At 45.7% G+C, this 17,033-nt stretch overlaps 1 protein-coding gene across 4 annotated transcripts in view; it reads right to left on the bottom strand.

Annotated features, from left to right (window-relative positions):
* VPS13D (vacuolar protein sorting 13 homolog D) overlaps positions 1-17,033 on the bottom strand; it is a 239,345-nt gene that overhangs the window by 142,512 nt on the left and 79,800 nt on the right. For 2 of the 4 annotated variants that reach the window (XM_066375101.1, XM_066375104.1), the window contains 8 exons: positions 16,454-16,660; positions 14,794-14,883; positions 11,808-11,948; positions 9,642-9,764; positions 7,737-7,811; positions 4,205-4,307; positions 2,865-3,017; positions 939-1,074 (listed from right to left, as the gene is read on the bottom strand). In XM_066375101.1, coding sequence (XP_066231198.1) covers positions 939-1,074; positions 2,865-3,017; positions 4,205-4,307; positions 7,737-7,811; positions 9,642-9,764; positions 11,808-11,948; positions 14,794-14,883; positions 16,454-16,660 — 1,028 coding nt within the window. Of the gene's footprint in view, positions 1-938; positions 1,075-2,864; positions 3,018-4,204; positions 4,311-7,736; positions 7,812-9,641; positions 9,765-11,807; positions 11,949-14,793; positions 14,884-16,453; positions 16,661-17,033 lie in introns of all 4 variants that reach the window. The other 2 variants (XM_066375102.1, XM_066375103.1) reach the window with 2 other exon arrangements.

The raw sequence follows: 17,033 nt of genomic DNA, 5'->3' as shown, positions 1-17,033 counted from the left end.
GTAATTTGCTTGAAAACGTGGTGTTTGAAAATGGCCTTAGTAAAGTATGGTCTACTACCAAGAGAAAACGTCTTATCTTAGGAGATACTGGAAAAATAACAGTCATTGGATGCAAAATTTCTCCAGAACACATTTATACAACAGAAAGGTACCTCTTGGGGAATTCCTTTCATCACTAGAAAGGAAATTAGGCAGAAAATTCACCTTGAAAGAAAGTGTCCTTTTCTAAGAAACCTGTGGCAGAAGACAGGAAGAGTAGAAAGAACAGTTTCTCCAGGAAGAAGGCAGGCTGACGAAACCCACAAGCTCTGCAAACCTGCCCTTCCCCGCCCACCAGCGGCTGCCTAGCGGTGAGGGCAGTCACCCCACGACCACAAGGGAGGACTGGGCGCTGGGCAAGAACACCTGCAGCGCCACATCAGCTGAGAGGCCAGCCCCCACCTGCACGTTCCAGTCAGCGAGGTCCCTGCAGCCCCCCAGGCTGGTCCTCCAACCCTGACAATGCAGATCAGCAAACAAACATCAAAGGAGCCCTGCCTCTGTGCCGGAGAGGAGAGGGCAGAGAGAAGGGGCAGCACTGTAAGAACTTTCCAGAAGATAGTACATGGAGGAAGCAGACCAGTGAAGTAGAGCCAACACACGTTAGGCTGGGAAACGAGCGAAGTGCCAGGTGGGCCAGCTCAGTGAGAAATGGGTCTGCACAGGTAATGGGTTCAAGTCAAATTCAGATCTTGATTTTTTAGTGAAATTATCCATTGGCTGGCTTATCTACATATCAATTCCCAATGCCTATGACATCCAGATATAATCTTACATCTTCCTAGAGCTAGAAAATGAAGACTCAACAAGAGCAAGGCTGTTACAGGCTTAGCAGTCTGTGTGCCTGGCTTTAAGGGGGCGTGGCCGGGAACGACCTACACCAGCCTCCCGCCACGCACCGTACAGGACGATGAATTCTTGTCTGGTGCTGCGTATCGGAAAAAGGTCCCGACTTTGTCCACGGACACGGGGCTCACTTGCTCCCAGCCATTCACTCTCACTTGCAGTTGGTGAATCCGGAGGTCGTGGGTATGTCTGGCGGCAGAACACGGAAAAAGACATTCAGCACAATCTTAAAGAGGAAAGAAGAGCAGAAGCAAAGACTTAAATCTGATTTACTGCATGACATAAAAACTCAGTTAGCCACACCTTTGAATGATTGCCTGGTGAAAGAAAAATCGAGAACAGGTTAACTGGGTTTTACACTTAAAATTGCAAGATCTGTAAAGCCTGTGCAAGTGTACGAACCACGCAGACCCTGTACACTAGCCCAGGTCTCAGCCCACCAACCCCCACCTCAAGCTTTATAAAATTGTGACCTTAGCTAAAACCATTTCGGCGGGAAGTAACAATGTTCTACTAGCAATCTGATCATATAACCAGACTCTTGGAAACACATGAAACGACATTTCTGATTGGTTCTTTTGCTGAATGCCCTCCCTCTCTCAGAACCATACCCGGCTGTTTGGCTTCGGCCCGAAGCAGCCAGGTTCTGAGACCAGCCCTCGGAGTTCTGGGCTGGAGTGCTTGGCTGAAACTGAAGCAGAGACCAGTGGGCAGAGCAGGAGATACCAAAGGAAATTACACATTTAATTCTATTTTAGATTTTTGCCTAATTCAAGCCAGAAGCCCAAAATGGGGAACTGGATCTGAGGCGGATAGGAGGGAGTGAGGGAGGCAGGGAATGGGGTACAGTGTGCCAAAGGGGGGGAAAGCCAGAAAAGGCATTTATTTTGATGAATTCAAGCAGAACAGTGGGATTTGAAATGGGTTACAAAAACATTGGGACTAAAACGGAAATGACAAAGAGGTCAAACCCCCTCTGATATAACAGAGGCAGGGTTTATTAAGAAATACGGCCAACAGTTGTATAATTAGCTCCTTCAGGAACTTCGCGGAACAGGAAAATGCTCGCCACTCATCCCTAGAAATTCTAACATGGCCTTCCAGCCCATGAACCCAGCATGGCAGTTGATTTGAACGTATTTCCTGTGCAGTCACGGAGGGCCCACGTGTGTCGATTGTCCGCCCAGATCATCTGCCACAAGGGAGAAATGTGCGCTGGCAGGAAGCTATGCCAAGGGAGCAGTGTTGGACTCAGGAGCAGGCTTGCGCACAAAAACTTAAAAGCATCAAGACAGCATAAGGCTGAAGCCAAGCTCAGCTTGGAAGCAGGTATGAGACTCAAATACTAAAATCTTAATCTATTCACTGGGTAGCCCTTCTACTTAAAAATGCTTGCAAACACAAGAACTTTTTTTAGGATTTTGTGATCCCTAGGTAACCAGCCACAATCTCCTCGCACACCTGTTCCAGCCCTTTGGCTGACTGGGGCAAGGGCGAGCCTGCTAGCAGGCTCACCGGATGAGGGGCTCTGATCCTCCTTAGAATCGGTATATCTCATCATCGTGGCTCTGCTGCCTGAAAACATCTGCTTGCTAAAAGTGCTACGTGGCACACATGTATCTTAGAATGGAAATCAGCATGCCCTAACAACCTTTTCAGGATACTGTGTCACCAGTGCATCATGAAAACCAGGCTGGGAGGCAGGGAACTTGAATACCACGCTTTTTCTATGCTTCATCCAAATTATGTGAAACAGACATGTCGAATAGAGAGATAATTCATGGGGGAAAAAATGCACTTCCAAGATAGCAAGACAGTCATAGTTTTAAAAAGGAAACACTGATTTTCAAAATACCTCTTAAAAATAAATCGTTACAATCCTGAATAAAGGAAAGTGAAGAAGCAAACCACTAGGGACAATCATAGCACATAAACATGAACAATTTTTTTGGAGAGGAAGAGAATGAACCATGCGTTACCTGTGTCTTAGTTTTCCACGTGCTTCAAATTCAAAGGGAATCTCTTCACCTGTGAGGACCTCCCGCCACTCACTAACATTGTGAGCGTCGTCGAGAAATGTTCTGTTCCCTTCTGGAACTAGCCCTGGACTGCCGCTGTGGGACAGTGCAGCCCTGGAACCAAATTAGACATCACTGGCTTGTCCCTCTTTCCTCCAAGTCCCCTTACCCAGAGCTCGGTGCTGGGAGCAGAGACCCGCCCTCCCAGAACTCGGTTCACAGCAGTAAGAGGGGACAACCTGGCTCCCAAGGGTGAGCTAAAGGTCGTCACTAGAGTTAGCTCCATGATCAATCACAGCGTGTCTGACACTACAAATAGCTGAAAGCCATCACTACACAGTCACGTGCCTCCAGCACGTGATTCCTACATAGGGTGCTATGTAAAATCAGTCATGACTTCTAAAAGTAGTAATTAAGTTACTACCGAGAATTTAACAGACCTAAACTGTTTCTCCCCCCCCCCGGGTTTTTTTTCCCCCTACTTTTATCTATGTCACGAGTCTTAGTTTTATATCCTACCTATGTAGGAAATACATGTCCCTCTTTACTCCCCTCCTCCTGGTAACCACTTCACTTTTATCTACGCCCATGAGTTTAAACTGTTTTGAAAAAACAAAAAGCGTCCCCTGTAAAGCATGATCATGTTCAGTGCAGGCAGGAACCACGTGGCTTCAAACCAGTGGATGCTGCCCTGGGCTCATGTTCCTCATTACCTACACTGGAGGGATCGGCTTGTATCTGCAAAGGCGAGCCAAGGTCTAAACAGGCAGAAAGCTGTTAGAGAACATTCTCACTTGGCTTAGGTAAATTCTCATTTGTTATCCAAACTCCACCCAATTCCATCTGGACCAAAAGTGTGTTTTTGGTTTGAAAGACAATTCTTACGGGGAGAAGGGGGAGAACACGGGAGGTATTTCCAGAGCAGTCTTGGGGGGCAGGGAATGGAAAACGTTTGGTTTAATAAACATATACAGCTTCCTGTAAGGGCGTAGGGGGATGAAGAAAAAAGATGGAATGACTTTTCTTTCACAATTCCACTCACAACCTTAATTTGCTTGACTTTGACTTTAAACAGCACGCCTACCAGGATCAGGATCATCCATAACGGGGTATTTCAGACTCTGGACCTGCTTCTCGGACTAGATTCCAGAGAACCAGAACCTTCATCATAAATCTCAGCAAGACAGCAAGTTCTTGATTCAAACACAAGTCAAGAGCCTCAGGAAGGGGCCCATGGGGCTGGCACCCAGGAGCCTCTGGTGGCAGAGATGGCTCAGAGTGACAGATCGGGTGTGTCTTACCTGGTGGGGGTGGTGGTCAGGGTGGCGAACCACAGAGTGCAGCCTGTGTGATTCCTCAGGGCAAAAGGGACGAAAGGCTGTCGGCGCTTGGGGGTTTTCACCTCTGCTATGAGCAAACACAAGGCGGCTATTAGCATCTGCCTTCATCTGTGTGAGACACCCCCCCCCCCCCCGCCCACCTGCAGACAGCGCCCAAAATGATCTCTTGGTAAAGGGGCTAAAGGTGGAGGTGAGAGGGAAGGAACCACCACAGCTGTGTTGACAGTACAACGAGACCTCCCTGACAATCGGCCGTGATGTGTGCCAGTCCCCGGGACCCAATTCCCCCACAATTCCTATGGGCCTCATCTCAGCAGAAGGCATCAGAACCTACTGTAACCCAAGCTGTAGCAAGATGTATCACATCTACTTGATTAAACTGATCAAAGCGCCTGTACTTTAACAAAGCCTCCCTTTAAGTAAAAGTTACACTTCAGTCGTATTATTCATATCATAACAAAATAAAAACATTCTTTCCTATTCTTTTATACTAACAATGGGTTTTTTTTCCTCCCTGGAACATCAGAAATATACTATCCCAAAGTTTTAAATGAAACTTTTAGCTCATTCTCTGTCCCAGACATCACTGTTGTCAGTTGTAAGGCACGGAGACTACAAAGGGAGCATAAAATTGGGAGTCTTTTCACCAAACAGCTTCTAGTCAGGGAAACTGGAAAGACAGACTGGCCAATACAAGACTATATGTAACCAGATTCTAGAAAGAGTTGACCTGACAACAGATACTATAAAAAAATTAGAGTAGTGAGAGACCACATGGCCAGTAGCCAACAAAGGTTGCCCAGTGCCTGGCCGGCCACCTTGGACCTGGCTGCCTGCACCCTGTCCGTCCTGGTGTGTGGCACGGAACAGACACTGACCTCGGAGGGGTGTCGGCTCCTCTGACTGAGGGCCTGAGTCTCCTCTACTGGCCACAGAAAGAAAGGAGGAGGGGGCAGAGGGAACACAAGAGTGGTGGCAGCCCAGTGTTGGGCCCCGGGCTGCAGCCGCCATGCTCCTGCTGCACGCACACTAGCAAGGAAGGGGGCACAGCCAGTCTCACTGTGCACCGCTTTAGAGCACAGACAGCCCGAGCAGGACTGGGACCCACATGGCCTGCAGCTGTGGAGAAAATGACATCTAGAGGTGACTGTGACTGCTGACTAAGGGCACCACAGCAAAATTAAATTCATCTTCCAGGCCCACGTGTTTCCTGGCAGCTGAACAAGGCAGACTGCGAGGGAGCCCGCCCCGCTCGCCCGGAGTGAGGCGTGGGCAGCACCGCAGCGGGAATCGGTACTTCCCTCCGTTCCCTTTTTATCCCTTAAAGTCTACAGCAGTCAGTACCGAGAACACTGTAAAACCAGCGATCAGGCTAAGGCAAGCTCGCCTCTGGCAGCAACCACAGCTGGGGGGCCTGAGATGTGGCAGCGTGGGGAATATATGAGCAGTCCATAGCGTGGTCCCACAGTTCCGTACTCAGTCTGCAGCAACACCCCCAAACACTTGCAAAGAGAATCTGTCCCTAGAACATAACCCATTTCTCCTCCCCCTGCCCTGAGTTCCCAAGTTTTGCTTTAAAAAAATAATAATACTTTAGTGCATCAAGGAGCAAATCAGAGTAGCTGTGAGGCTGCTGACAAGAGCGGAGGGGGAGTAAAAACTTTAAGAGCTGTCTGCAGGGTAAACAGCACTTATCGGGGACCTTGCGAGGCAGCGCCACTCAGAGCACAGTGAGGGGGCTGCTCTATGGCGGGAGTCGGGCCCGCAGGACAGGAAGCCAGCTGTGCTTTATGTCCCCCTGCGAGCCAGACTGTACGGTTCCATTCGCAAATTAGATTGTAAAAGAACAGGTGGCAAATGGCTTTGATCACACCGTAATACAGAATAAAGTGCCAGGAATCCACATAAAGAGACTCACAAGTATATTACTCGGGGACGAAATAGCCTGGGAAGGCACAGCGCCCGGGTCCCCAGGCTTCTTGTTTGGATGACACACGCCAGCGGAGACCGCAGCAACCAGCTTCTCCGATAATAAAAAATACACGGAGTGCTCACAGGTCCAAACCCAGCACCGGGGACAAGGCTGATGCCTCCTGCACTGGGGTCCCCATCAGCTACGCACTGGCCTTTCCACCCCTCTGGACCCTTTATGAGCCACCCCTAAACATCCACCTCAGTAAAACCTCAGAGAACAAAGTTCCCAAGTTCATCAAAGAGAACGGGGTTCCCTGGTGGCCTCAGAGAACCTGCCCCCGGTGACCAGACCTAATTTCTCCATGGGCTCAGAGAACCTGGAGCGTCTCGCGCCAGCTTCGGCTTCAAATGGCTCCAGCCGAGGAGGTTTCCACCCCTCTGGACCTGTTTCACTGAGGGATCTGGCCATTACACACAGTGCAGGCTTTCATGCTACACAAGCAGCACCGCCTGTCCGAGAGGACCTGCTTTGTAAATCATGACAAGTAGATTAACGCCCCAGGCCTGCTACTAGCTGGTCATGTAAATGAGGCCAATTACTTCATCTCTCTGAGCCCCCACCCCCCCCCCACCCCCACCCCCGTCCTCATCAGCTAAACAGGAAAAATACTCTGCTTAATCTGAAAGATTAAATAACAGACATAGAAAAGCTTAGGGTACAAATCCAAAAACCTTTATGAGCCACCCCTAAACATCCACCTCAGTAAAACCTTCCAGAAAAAAACCCCTCGTACTGTCCAGTGTAGTAATATCTCTGTTCTGGACTCCTGGTAGAGGAAGCTCAAATGGCCTTTTGTTTTGTTTTGTTTTGTTTTGTTTTAAACAAAAGGCCCAAGCAGGGCCTGCTGTTAGCCAAGTACATACATAAATCATTCCAATTACACGCAGTCCTTCAAACAAATGAAGATGTGCATATCCTGGGATTCCAATTCCTGAATATTTGTGGTGTTTCTATCTTATCTACTGACCTGTCAAATTCTCAAGGAACTGGAAAGAACAGAAATAGAAATAAGGGGCATTTTCTGTTCTAACTCCTAAGCGGCTCGAGTCATAGCTAAGAAGCTAGGATTTGCGTCTAAGGGAAATACTGTCTTAGCTCTACTCCTGACCATTCGAGTTCCTCTTCCATACAGCCCCTCGCATCGCTAGCTCAATGTTCAGAGTGGGCTATAAACAGGCAGCACCACTTGGTGGAGGCTGGTTTTCTCCCATTCACTTGTCTTTCAGAATGAGAAACTACTAAGGGACGGGACGCTCGGTATTTCTGCATTACACACTGTGGACTTCATACATTCCTTCCACCGAGGGTTAAAGCAAATGCAGGAGACAGCACAGTAATCAGAATTCTTCAGATACAAGGTGTCCCTCTGTTCATTAGCTGGAAATCACTTTTCTGCCACTAAACCAAAGTACTCTAAACGGGGTGCGCCCCCCTCAGCTCCCATTCACAGAGAATTGATGTACAAGGCAGTTCTTACAAGAGGAAAGGAAAGCAAGCCCTCGCTTGGCTGTACTGTACCTCTAGCATAGATCTGGTGCTCTAGGTTAGTCAGACTGGCTGTACTCCTAGTTCTAAGGTAGACAAGGGGAAGGCCTGGTAGACAGGAGAGACAAAGTTAGAGGGCAAGAATAAACATAGTGAATAAGACGACTCACCTTCAAAGCAGAAGCACAGACAGAGTACATTAGACAGACAGCAAGCACCATGCAACCCCAGGCCACGCCCCTCAGTGACCCCTCAGAGCTGGGACGGGGCCTGGCGGGGGGCCTAAAGAAACAGTGAGAGATCACCAGCTCCCTTAGGCTGAATCTCCCATTAAGAATCTTTATTCCAAGGGCTCCCGTTGAAGCTGCGCCTGAATGAAATGTACAAATTTTGGGGAAATGTGACCAAATATTCATGAATAAGGCCTGAAAGTCTGTGGTCAGTTCAACAAGGTTCAAACTGACTGACTTTTGGCACAAATGTCCAACAGTTATGTTAGTAGGTCTATTAAAAGAATACAGTCTCATTTGATTTGTTACCACCTAGGAATTTCCAATACAAAACAAGGTTTAAAAATTGAGCTATATTCAGTTGAATGTCTAATTAAAAAGAAATACTAGACCTTTATAAGACTGAGGAAACATAAAAATCTAAGTAAATAAAATCCAGCTTCAATTTAGCGGAGACATTTAACATATGTAGATATGGTGGCTTTATTCACTTTAAAGAGAGGGATAACTTTTTTAAAAGGTGGGGGAGGGGAGGAGAGGGGAGGGGAGGAGAGGGACAAATTAAAATTCCTCCTTGGGATCCTAAAGATCAGGCCTTCCTAGTGTTTACGTGCACGCATGGTTTTAGAAACACACAGCCCCTATGCACAGGGCATATTACAAAGATTATTTTGAGTCTTCTGGGCAGAACTCTATGTTCCATTCTCTTGACACACAAATTGGGAAGGTGAGAGGAGGAGCCCAAGTTGAAGCTGATGATATGTGGAGAGCCCTGGCTTCTAGGCAGTGACCTGCAGACCCAGAAGCCACAGCTGGGAATACAGAGCGCAAGCACGGCTGACGTTTCCCTGTCCCTCCTTCTAGAAGTCAGAGGCAGAGAGAAAGTCCACTTATACACCCCGAGGAGGGACAAACCAGTTCAAATACTTCATACACTACGGAAATCCATCTTCCCGTGACACGTTTGCAGACCAGATGGAATATTTAAGTATTCATGAGCTATGTGAAGTCCAGCCAAGACTCCCCAAAGAAACCACACTGAAAGAGCCAGGGCTGAGTTGAATTTGAATGATAATGGCGTGTGGAACAACTAAGAGCCATGCAGTTGGCCATCACAATCTCCCCGGCTCTGAGGAAATCAGAGCTCCATGGTAAAGCATTAAATAAGGAGAGAAAACATCGTTAACAGAGAACATACTGACTCCTCTTTCTTCAAGAGGCTGGGTATTCAGTTCTTTTATTCTTTATGAACAATAGAGCTCCCCCCTTCTAACAATTTTTTCCACATGGGATATCCTGCCCTCTCTCTCTTCAAGAATATATCCAATCTCTACTTTTAGGAGACTGAAAATCTTTTTAAAAATCCAGTCTAAAAGTTCAGTCACTGGGAATGTTTGGCCAAGTAAAACACAAAATGAGCAATGGCTGAGCTCAATACATCAGGTGCACCAGTCCGTGTGCAATGTGACCAGAATTTAGGAACTGTATATTATAGACCCCTTCTGTCCCACAAAGGTGAATTTGGAGCTCAGATTAAAAGTTGAGTGTTTTGTGCCAGAAAAATATCTCTCACAAAGACTAAACCAGAACAATAGAAGTTAGAGCTTCCTGTTGGTTCTTCCATCGAAAATGATTTCGGATTTCCCAGTGAAACATGGCTCTACAGGCCAACAATGATTTAGGTAGCCATTGTAGAGAAGAATCTTACTTTGTCCAAAGCATGGAGGATCCACTGAAGAGCCCATCCAGTCCTCTGAGGTGGCTGAGTCTACGTCCTTGTCCTGTTTACAGTAATCTGCCATCCACGATTCCTTGGTACTCACATACTGGTCTAGAAAAAAGTCCCCCAAAGACATTAAAAACAGAAGTAGAAAACACTGAAGGTTCAAGTCAGATAATGCGAATTCAGCAGAACAAGCTTTTACTGAAAGCCTCACTCCACGCTAGGCAGAATACTAGATGCTGAGCAAGTCTGTCCCCTGGAGGACCTCCTACTCCACTGGAAGAAATTAATGTTAACACAACAACCATTACCACAAAACGATACCACAATGGAGTGGAGCTAAAACAAAGATAAAAATAAAATTGTATGAGAGCTTAGAACAGGGGAAGATTTATTCTGCTTTGGCAGCAGCGGGGGAGTACACATGGGGATCCTGGGAAAGGAGCCTTTGTTCTGAGCCTTAGAGAATGAGTAGAGATTATAGTTTACCGATGGGACTAGGGGCGCAGGGACACCCCAGGCAGAGAGAGTAGCATACACAAAGACATCAAGAGGCGAAAGGACATGGCACGCTCGGGGAACACTAAATACTTTGGTGTGACTTGGGCACAATATATTGGGGTAAGGGCAGAGCAAAGAAGTGGACAAAAGAGAGTGACTTCGTGTGTGTACAGTGTGGAATCTCATGCTAAGAGACAGGGTTTAGAGACAAAAAGACCAGTTAGGAGGCTGTTAAAAAAACCACCAAATACAAGAGGCTGAAATCCAGCTGAGAATTCTCCAGCCTAGTTTCAGCCCTTTGAAAGGAGAATAATAATGGAGAGAGCAGGTTAACAAAATAATCACGATGTACCGCACCCGGACAAAGACCTTTCATACTAATTAAGGTTTATACTTTCTGAAATAAGAATGACTAGTTTCTGGTTTTCAGTTCCAATATTTAGCTATACAAATGAGATTTACTTAAACACTAAGAGGTCACAGCAATGTTTCTGGGTTTCAATACAGTATTAGGAACAAGGAAATGAAAATCTTAAATAAACAGTTTTACCACTAATAAGAATGCCTTTTGGAACATATCTTTAAAATAAATAGCTGTTCATCAGAAATATCAATGAACTCTTTTGTTTTGAGGTAACCTCTTATTTATTATAGCTTTTCAAAGAGTACCCCAAACTTTATCTAAACCATAAAAATCTGAACAGATTATATGAGAAATAACACAGGAGTCAAAATAATACAGTACCATATAGGAAGATCATGAGCCAATTTACTATTACATAGGTAATATTACTATCCAGAAAAATTAATGAATGAAATCTGATCATGTAAAACAATAGTTTCAGATTCTGGGGATCAATACACTTATGGCCTTATTTCACTATACATTCTCTCCATCTTACTGATATAAAATAATCCAGTGAGTACTCTAAGCGCTCCACTCTAACACACACCCTGAAGAAAGTTCACAGATTTGTAACAGTATGTGTTATCACTCAGCTATAGCTACAGTATCACCAAAAATCAGATTGTTAGATCAGTAATTCTGACAGCGAGTGTACGTTGTATGATAATGTTATTCGTCTTTTAGATGATATAAATACCAGCAGAGAGTGGTTCTGACTCACATCAAATCCAGCAATGTGCATTTCCATGCTGTCAAAGAAACTTTCAGAACATACACCATTAGCTCAACAACCCTTTAACAAAATGATTCTTCCGAATCAGGTTAACATGATACTTGATGAGAACCAGTACAGGCAACTTATCCTGCGATAAAGATGAGGTCAAAATCACACCTTTTAAGAATTATTCAGTGAATTGCCTGAGAGAAGTGAATCTAAAGGCACTTCTAAACCCCAGTGACCAAGCAGGATGAAGAAGAAGATTCCATCATAGACATTTATGTTTCCCAAGCAGTCTAAGCTCTTATTGATCATTTGAATAGGCACTAATTTGAAATGCCCACTCCGGAGCAATGGGTTGAGAAGAATCAAGAGATTAGGTTAGGGTTTTTCAGGAAGGCAGCCATGATGCATAAGTGATGTCTTCTTTGAACCCAAGTATATGCTAAACCAAGATTAATGGTCTTCCAGTCAAGGGATTTATGTACAGAAATGTACCAATCTGTAAAGACAACTTTCCACTCACCAATTAGTACTGAAGTGATATTGATGTCCAAACGGGTTTTGGCCTTGGCTTCCAACTTCAGTCGAGGAGGATGAAGACGACTAGCGGCCTGTTGTTGCCAGGATACAGTGCATGGCCAGGGCTCAATAAATGGCTCCCAGCCTGAAAGAACACAGGAAATAAGACATCTGTTCAGCAGATATCAAGAGTTTATGGGAGAACACTGTTCACAAATGCTCAGCAAGGACAAACTATAGCTTAATAGCTTTCTATTTCCAATTTAATTTCACAATGAAAACACCATCTTTAGCTATAGGTCACCCTACAGATATGCCTCTCTTCCAGGGGAGGGAGGACATGGCCATGGTCTTCCAGGGGAGGGAGGAAGGGGACAACCATGGTCTTCCAGGGGAGGGAGGGGACGGCGATGGTCTTCCAGGGGAGGGAGGGGATGGCCATGGTCTTCCAAGGGAGGGAGAACATGGCCATGGTCTTCCAGGGAAGGGAGGAGATGTGCCCTCTTCCCTTAAAGAGCAGGAGAGCACATTTTTGATCCTCTCAAGAAGAAACAGGAGCCTCAGACTTTGGATGGAAAAATAGTAACAGTGGCAGAAGAAACTATTAAATTCAATTCTCTGCTCAGGTCATGAATCCACTGGTTAAAGAAATATACTATATATGATATTCGTCAAGTTTTTCAAATTTTTTAACTTAAATGTCGTAAGTACAAAAGGCTTTATAAAAAACATACATGCATAGTTTAAAGAATAAAATTATTGCAAAGCTCTTGGACCCACTATTCAGCTTTAAGAACTGGAAAATTACTATTCAGACTTAAGAACCAGGAAACAAGGGCCTCTGACGCCCAAGGACCACTGCCCCATCTCAGTCCCCTTCCCACCAACCCTCTCCATCCGACTCCCAGTAACCATGAGCTTGGATTTTTAATCATTTCCTTGCTCTTCTTATAGTTTGACCACACAAGTATGCATTTCTTAAGAACATATTGATTAGTCTGTCCTATTGGAGAGCCAACAGAATAGAATCCAACTGTATATATTCTTTTGCAAACTTTTATTTTGCTCAACAACAACATGTCTTTGAGATTCATTCAGATTGATGCCTGGAGCAGTGATACATTTATTTCACCACAAATTAGAAGCCATCTAGGAATATTCCATAATCTATCCATTCTACTGCCAACACAGTCACGATTCTGGTTTTATTGCTATCAGGCGGCCGACTTGTGCTCACTTCCTAGGACACGCGGGCAAGAGGCTCTCCAAGTGCAGACCTAGAGGCAGCGTGACCCTGGGCTGCCGATGCGCTTACACTCAGCCTGACCAGGTCATGCCACGTTACTTTCCAAAGCGGCTGTACCAATTTACAATTCTAGTAGCAGGAAATAAAGAGTTTTATGGCTCATATTGTCACCAATCATTTTGCCAGTCTGTAGGGGGAGAAAAATGGTATCTCACTGTGATACTTTTCAAGGCCAGTAAATTTTTAACAGTTTTCTAAATATACTCAATCAGCCATAGATGAGTGACTTTTTTTTTATAGATGAGTGATTTTACTAATACCAATCCAATCCAATATGCAGCATAACATAGGTACACTAGTACTTAGTGACCTGTGTCCATACAACTGTAAAAGCAGTATTAGCTCTGAAAAAAAAAAAAAGATTCTCAGAAAAACACCTACCATATGCCCTGTAAGAGTTTCTCTCAAGCAACAAGACTAGGGCCATTATTCTAAAGTTAAACATTTCGAACAATTAGGAAATGAGATTGTTACTCCCGAGTAATTTCCAGAACAGAAAGGGAAAATGTGAATGGATACAAAATTAAACGGAACGTGCTCTAGAACCATCCCCAGCAGCACAACAGATTGAGGCTTCGCATTCTACTGAAGTCAAGGGGAACACACACACATCCCGTCTGAGCGTGGACGCACAGCACCATGGGGTCACTGTGTCCGCAGGGACCAACTCTCACTGAAGTAAAAGTGCATCCGCGCTCAAACTGCTCGGCCCTGGTACAGGCGGCTCCTAAGTGCCAACACGCAGAGGCCCTCGCCTCAGCCTTCCCGACGGAAGGAAAGAACCCAGTGAGTGCCTCACAGAGGATGCAGGTTTTATGGCTCGGGAAGAAGAGCTTCCTCTGCTTAACTGTTTAACTTCAGGGAGGAGGTACGGCAAATTAGACATTATCACTGACTCGGTACCCTTCTAATAAAACCAACAAGTTCAGGAGGGAGTGAGGAGGCTTGAAATCTAAGATGATGATTATGGGCATAAATGTCCCTTGAAGTTCAGCTGCTCACAGGGCCTGCCAGATAGATGACCCTCCACTATTGAGCAATTTCATGTTCTTGAGTAAGCCAAACTTCAGGGTCCAAAACAACCATCAAAATGTCTTTTTAGGGGCCCTGGCCAGTTGGCTCAGTGGTAGACTGCTGGCCCGGCATGTAGAAGTCCTGGGTTTGATTCCCAATCATGGCACACAGGAGAAGCACCATCTGCTTCTCCACCCTTCCCCCTCTCCTTCCTCTCTGTCTCTCTCTTCCCCTCCCACAGCCAAGGCTCCATTGGAGTAAAGTTGGCCCAGGCGCTGAGGATGGCTCCATGGCCTCTGCCTCAGGGACTAGAATGGCTTCGGCTGCAATGGAGCTATGGCCCCAGATGGACAGAGTATCGCCCCCGGTGGGTATGCCAGGTAGATCCCGGTCAGGCACAGTCTGTCTCTCTGCCTCCCCGTGTCTTACTTAAGAAAAATACCAAAAAAATAAATAAAATAGTCTTTTTAGGTAATTCGGTTGAAACATATCAGGTATGTTTTTAGAAAAAGGAAAACTCTCCATCTTCTGTGATTATGCAGTCACTTGTTTTTAATCTTTCCCTGCCCTGCCCCACTCCATTTCCTCATGGAGAGTTTATGCAGAAATAGACCCAAGCAAGTATTTGTGTTATTTTTTAAATCCCACAATAACATATGCTTGAACTGACCTGACAGAGCACGGTTGTAATAATCTCCAGAAAGGGTGAAGTGGGCATGGCCTTCCGGGCTGGCTCTGACGTGCTGGAGAAAATTCAGACCTGCAACGACAGCAAATCTTACTGTGGCACAGCACCGGGGCAGGAACAACCAGAACTTTCTTTAGCAGACAAAGCCCATTAAAGAGATGTGAGCGATGTTTAATACTGATGACCTCATAAGGAAACACATCAATTTGATATTTTGTTCATCATTAATTTCTTTACATGATTTCTCATTTTTAAAAATATTGCATTAAGATATTATTTCTCTTAATTACTGAGTTTGGGGGCAAATGCCTCTTTTGTCTCCCTGCATTCCTACCTCCAGCTCCCAGGTGTATCTGAAGCCTGTGGGACATAAACGTATTTCTTCCTGAGTGTTTTAGAAGAAGGGACAGTGATAGAAGTAGTCATGTCCTGATAAATACAGGCTCAGATGACTACAGAAAAATAAGAAATAGGGATGCTCTGCAGAAAAGCTACTCGTGCAAACAGCCTGACTCCCAGTTGCTCATCTGAATCCCGAGCCCCTGCTGTGCCAGAGCACTGGGAGAGGAATGTTTCCGCAATGTGGAAAAGGTCAAGTTAAATCCTCAGAGCCAGTTTTCTTTGAAAAGAATAGAGGCTACTAAGATCAATACAATGGAAAATTAAAAGTAAACAGCAGGGAGGCCCTGGCCGGTTGGCTCAGTGGTAGAGTGTCAGCCCAGGTATGTGGAAGTCCTGGGCCTGATTCCCAGCCAGGGCACACAGGAGAAGTGCCCATCTGCTTCACCCTTCTCCCTCTCCTTCCTCTCTGTCTCTCTCTTCCCCTCCCACAGTCAAGGCTCCATTGGAGCAAAGTTGGCCCAGGAGCCGAGGACGGCTCCATGGCCTCCACCTCAGGTGCTAGAATGGCTCTGGCCGCAACAGAGCAACGGCCCAGATGGGCAGAGCATCGCCCCCTGGTGGGCATGCCAGGTGGATCCCAATCAGGTGCATGCGAATCTGTCTGCCTCCCTGCTTCTAACTTCGGAAAAATACAAAAAAAAAAAGTAAACAGCAGGGAGATAGATGCTCCTGTCTTCTCCCCAGCAGCTCCGTGGAACAGTTTATAACCATGCGGCTTAGGATAACACATTCCTATGGACTCCTAGTGCGACTGCAGACAACCCTCCAGTGACGGCTTCCCTGCCTCCTGGCCCTACGAAGGGGACTCTGAGGCAAGCTCTCTAATGAGGCTGGTGTTGTTGTTTTTTTAATTTTCAAAAGCTATATAGAGTAGAAGCCTTCTTTTCTGAGCTTATATTTTAAATGCCTTTAATAATACTACAATCACCACCACATTCAGATGCATAGAAAGATAAATAAGATAGAGAGATGAGGAATTATTCAGCTAGAGTTGTTAATAGAACAGAAATTTTGTCACTGACAATTTCAATTATTCCCCAGTCACAGGCTTGAAGGCCACATACGGCAAATAAATACAAGTTTCTTTAAAATACAAATAATGAAAAACATATGTAAAACCATTATCTCAATATTCATCCATATCACTCAGGAGAGGAGAGCATGAATAACAAAAGGTTCCAAATAATTCGGCAAGCACCAAAGTCTTCGAGGCACAGCCGAGCACCAGGGAAAGACTCACGGGAGAAGGTGAGCTCAGCCAGAGGGACGTCACAGTCCATGCAGTCGTCGATGAAGCAGACGCACACGCTCTCGGCTTTAATCTCCACGCCCGACATCAGCGGAGCTGGCGCGGCCCCCTGGCTCTCTCGGCCGGTAGAGGTCAGGGAAAGAGACTTCAGGGGTTCGGCATTCTTAAACAACCAACTTGCTGCCTTTTTCAATTGGCCTTTAAAGAAATGAAAAGATGAGCAGTTCAATTGGTTCCCACAGCTGCTCAAGCAACTCCCAGAGCCACGGAGAAAGGGACCTGCTAGAACCTTGGGACCCAAGGGAACCTTGACTCAGATGTCTTCTCAGACATAAAAAAGAAAAACCAGCATAATAATAGGAATTCTGCTTTAAAGCAAACAAGGTCCTCTTTGTTGTACATCTTCCACTCAATTCACTACACCTTTTATGTTCTGGCTCAAAATACTTCTGGAAAGCCCCCCTTCTGCTACTATGTCATCTGCTGAAGGAGAGGCAAGAAGAAAAAAAGAGAACCCACGTGGGTGCCACTTGGCCCTTAATCTTCACTATGTAGCTTTCCATATACTGAA

This window comes from Saccopteryx leptura, chromosome 3 (assembly GCF_036850995.1).
Source record: "Saccopteryx leptura isolate mSacLep1 chromosome 3, mSacLep1_pri_phased_curated, whole genome shotgun sequence".
Classification (NCBI taxonomy): domain Eukaryota; kingdom Metazoa; phylum Chordata; class Mammalia; order Chiroptera; family Emballonuridae; genus Saccopteryx; species Saccopteryx leptura.
Note: the sequence above shows the minus strand (reverse complement) of the source record. Positions and strands in the feature narration are given on the sequence as shown.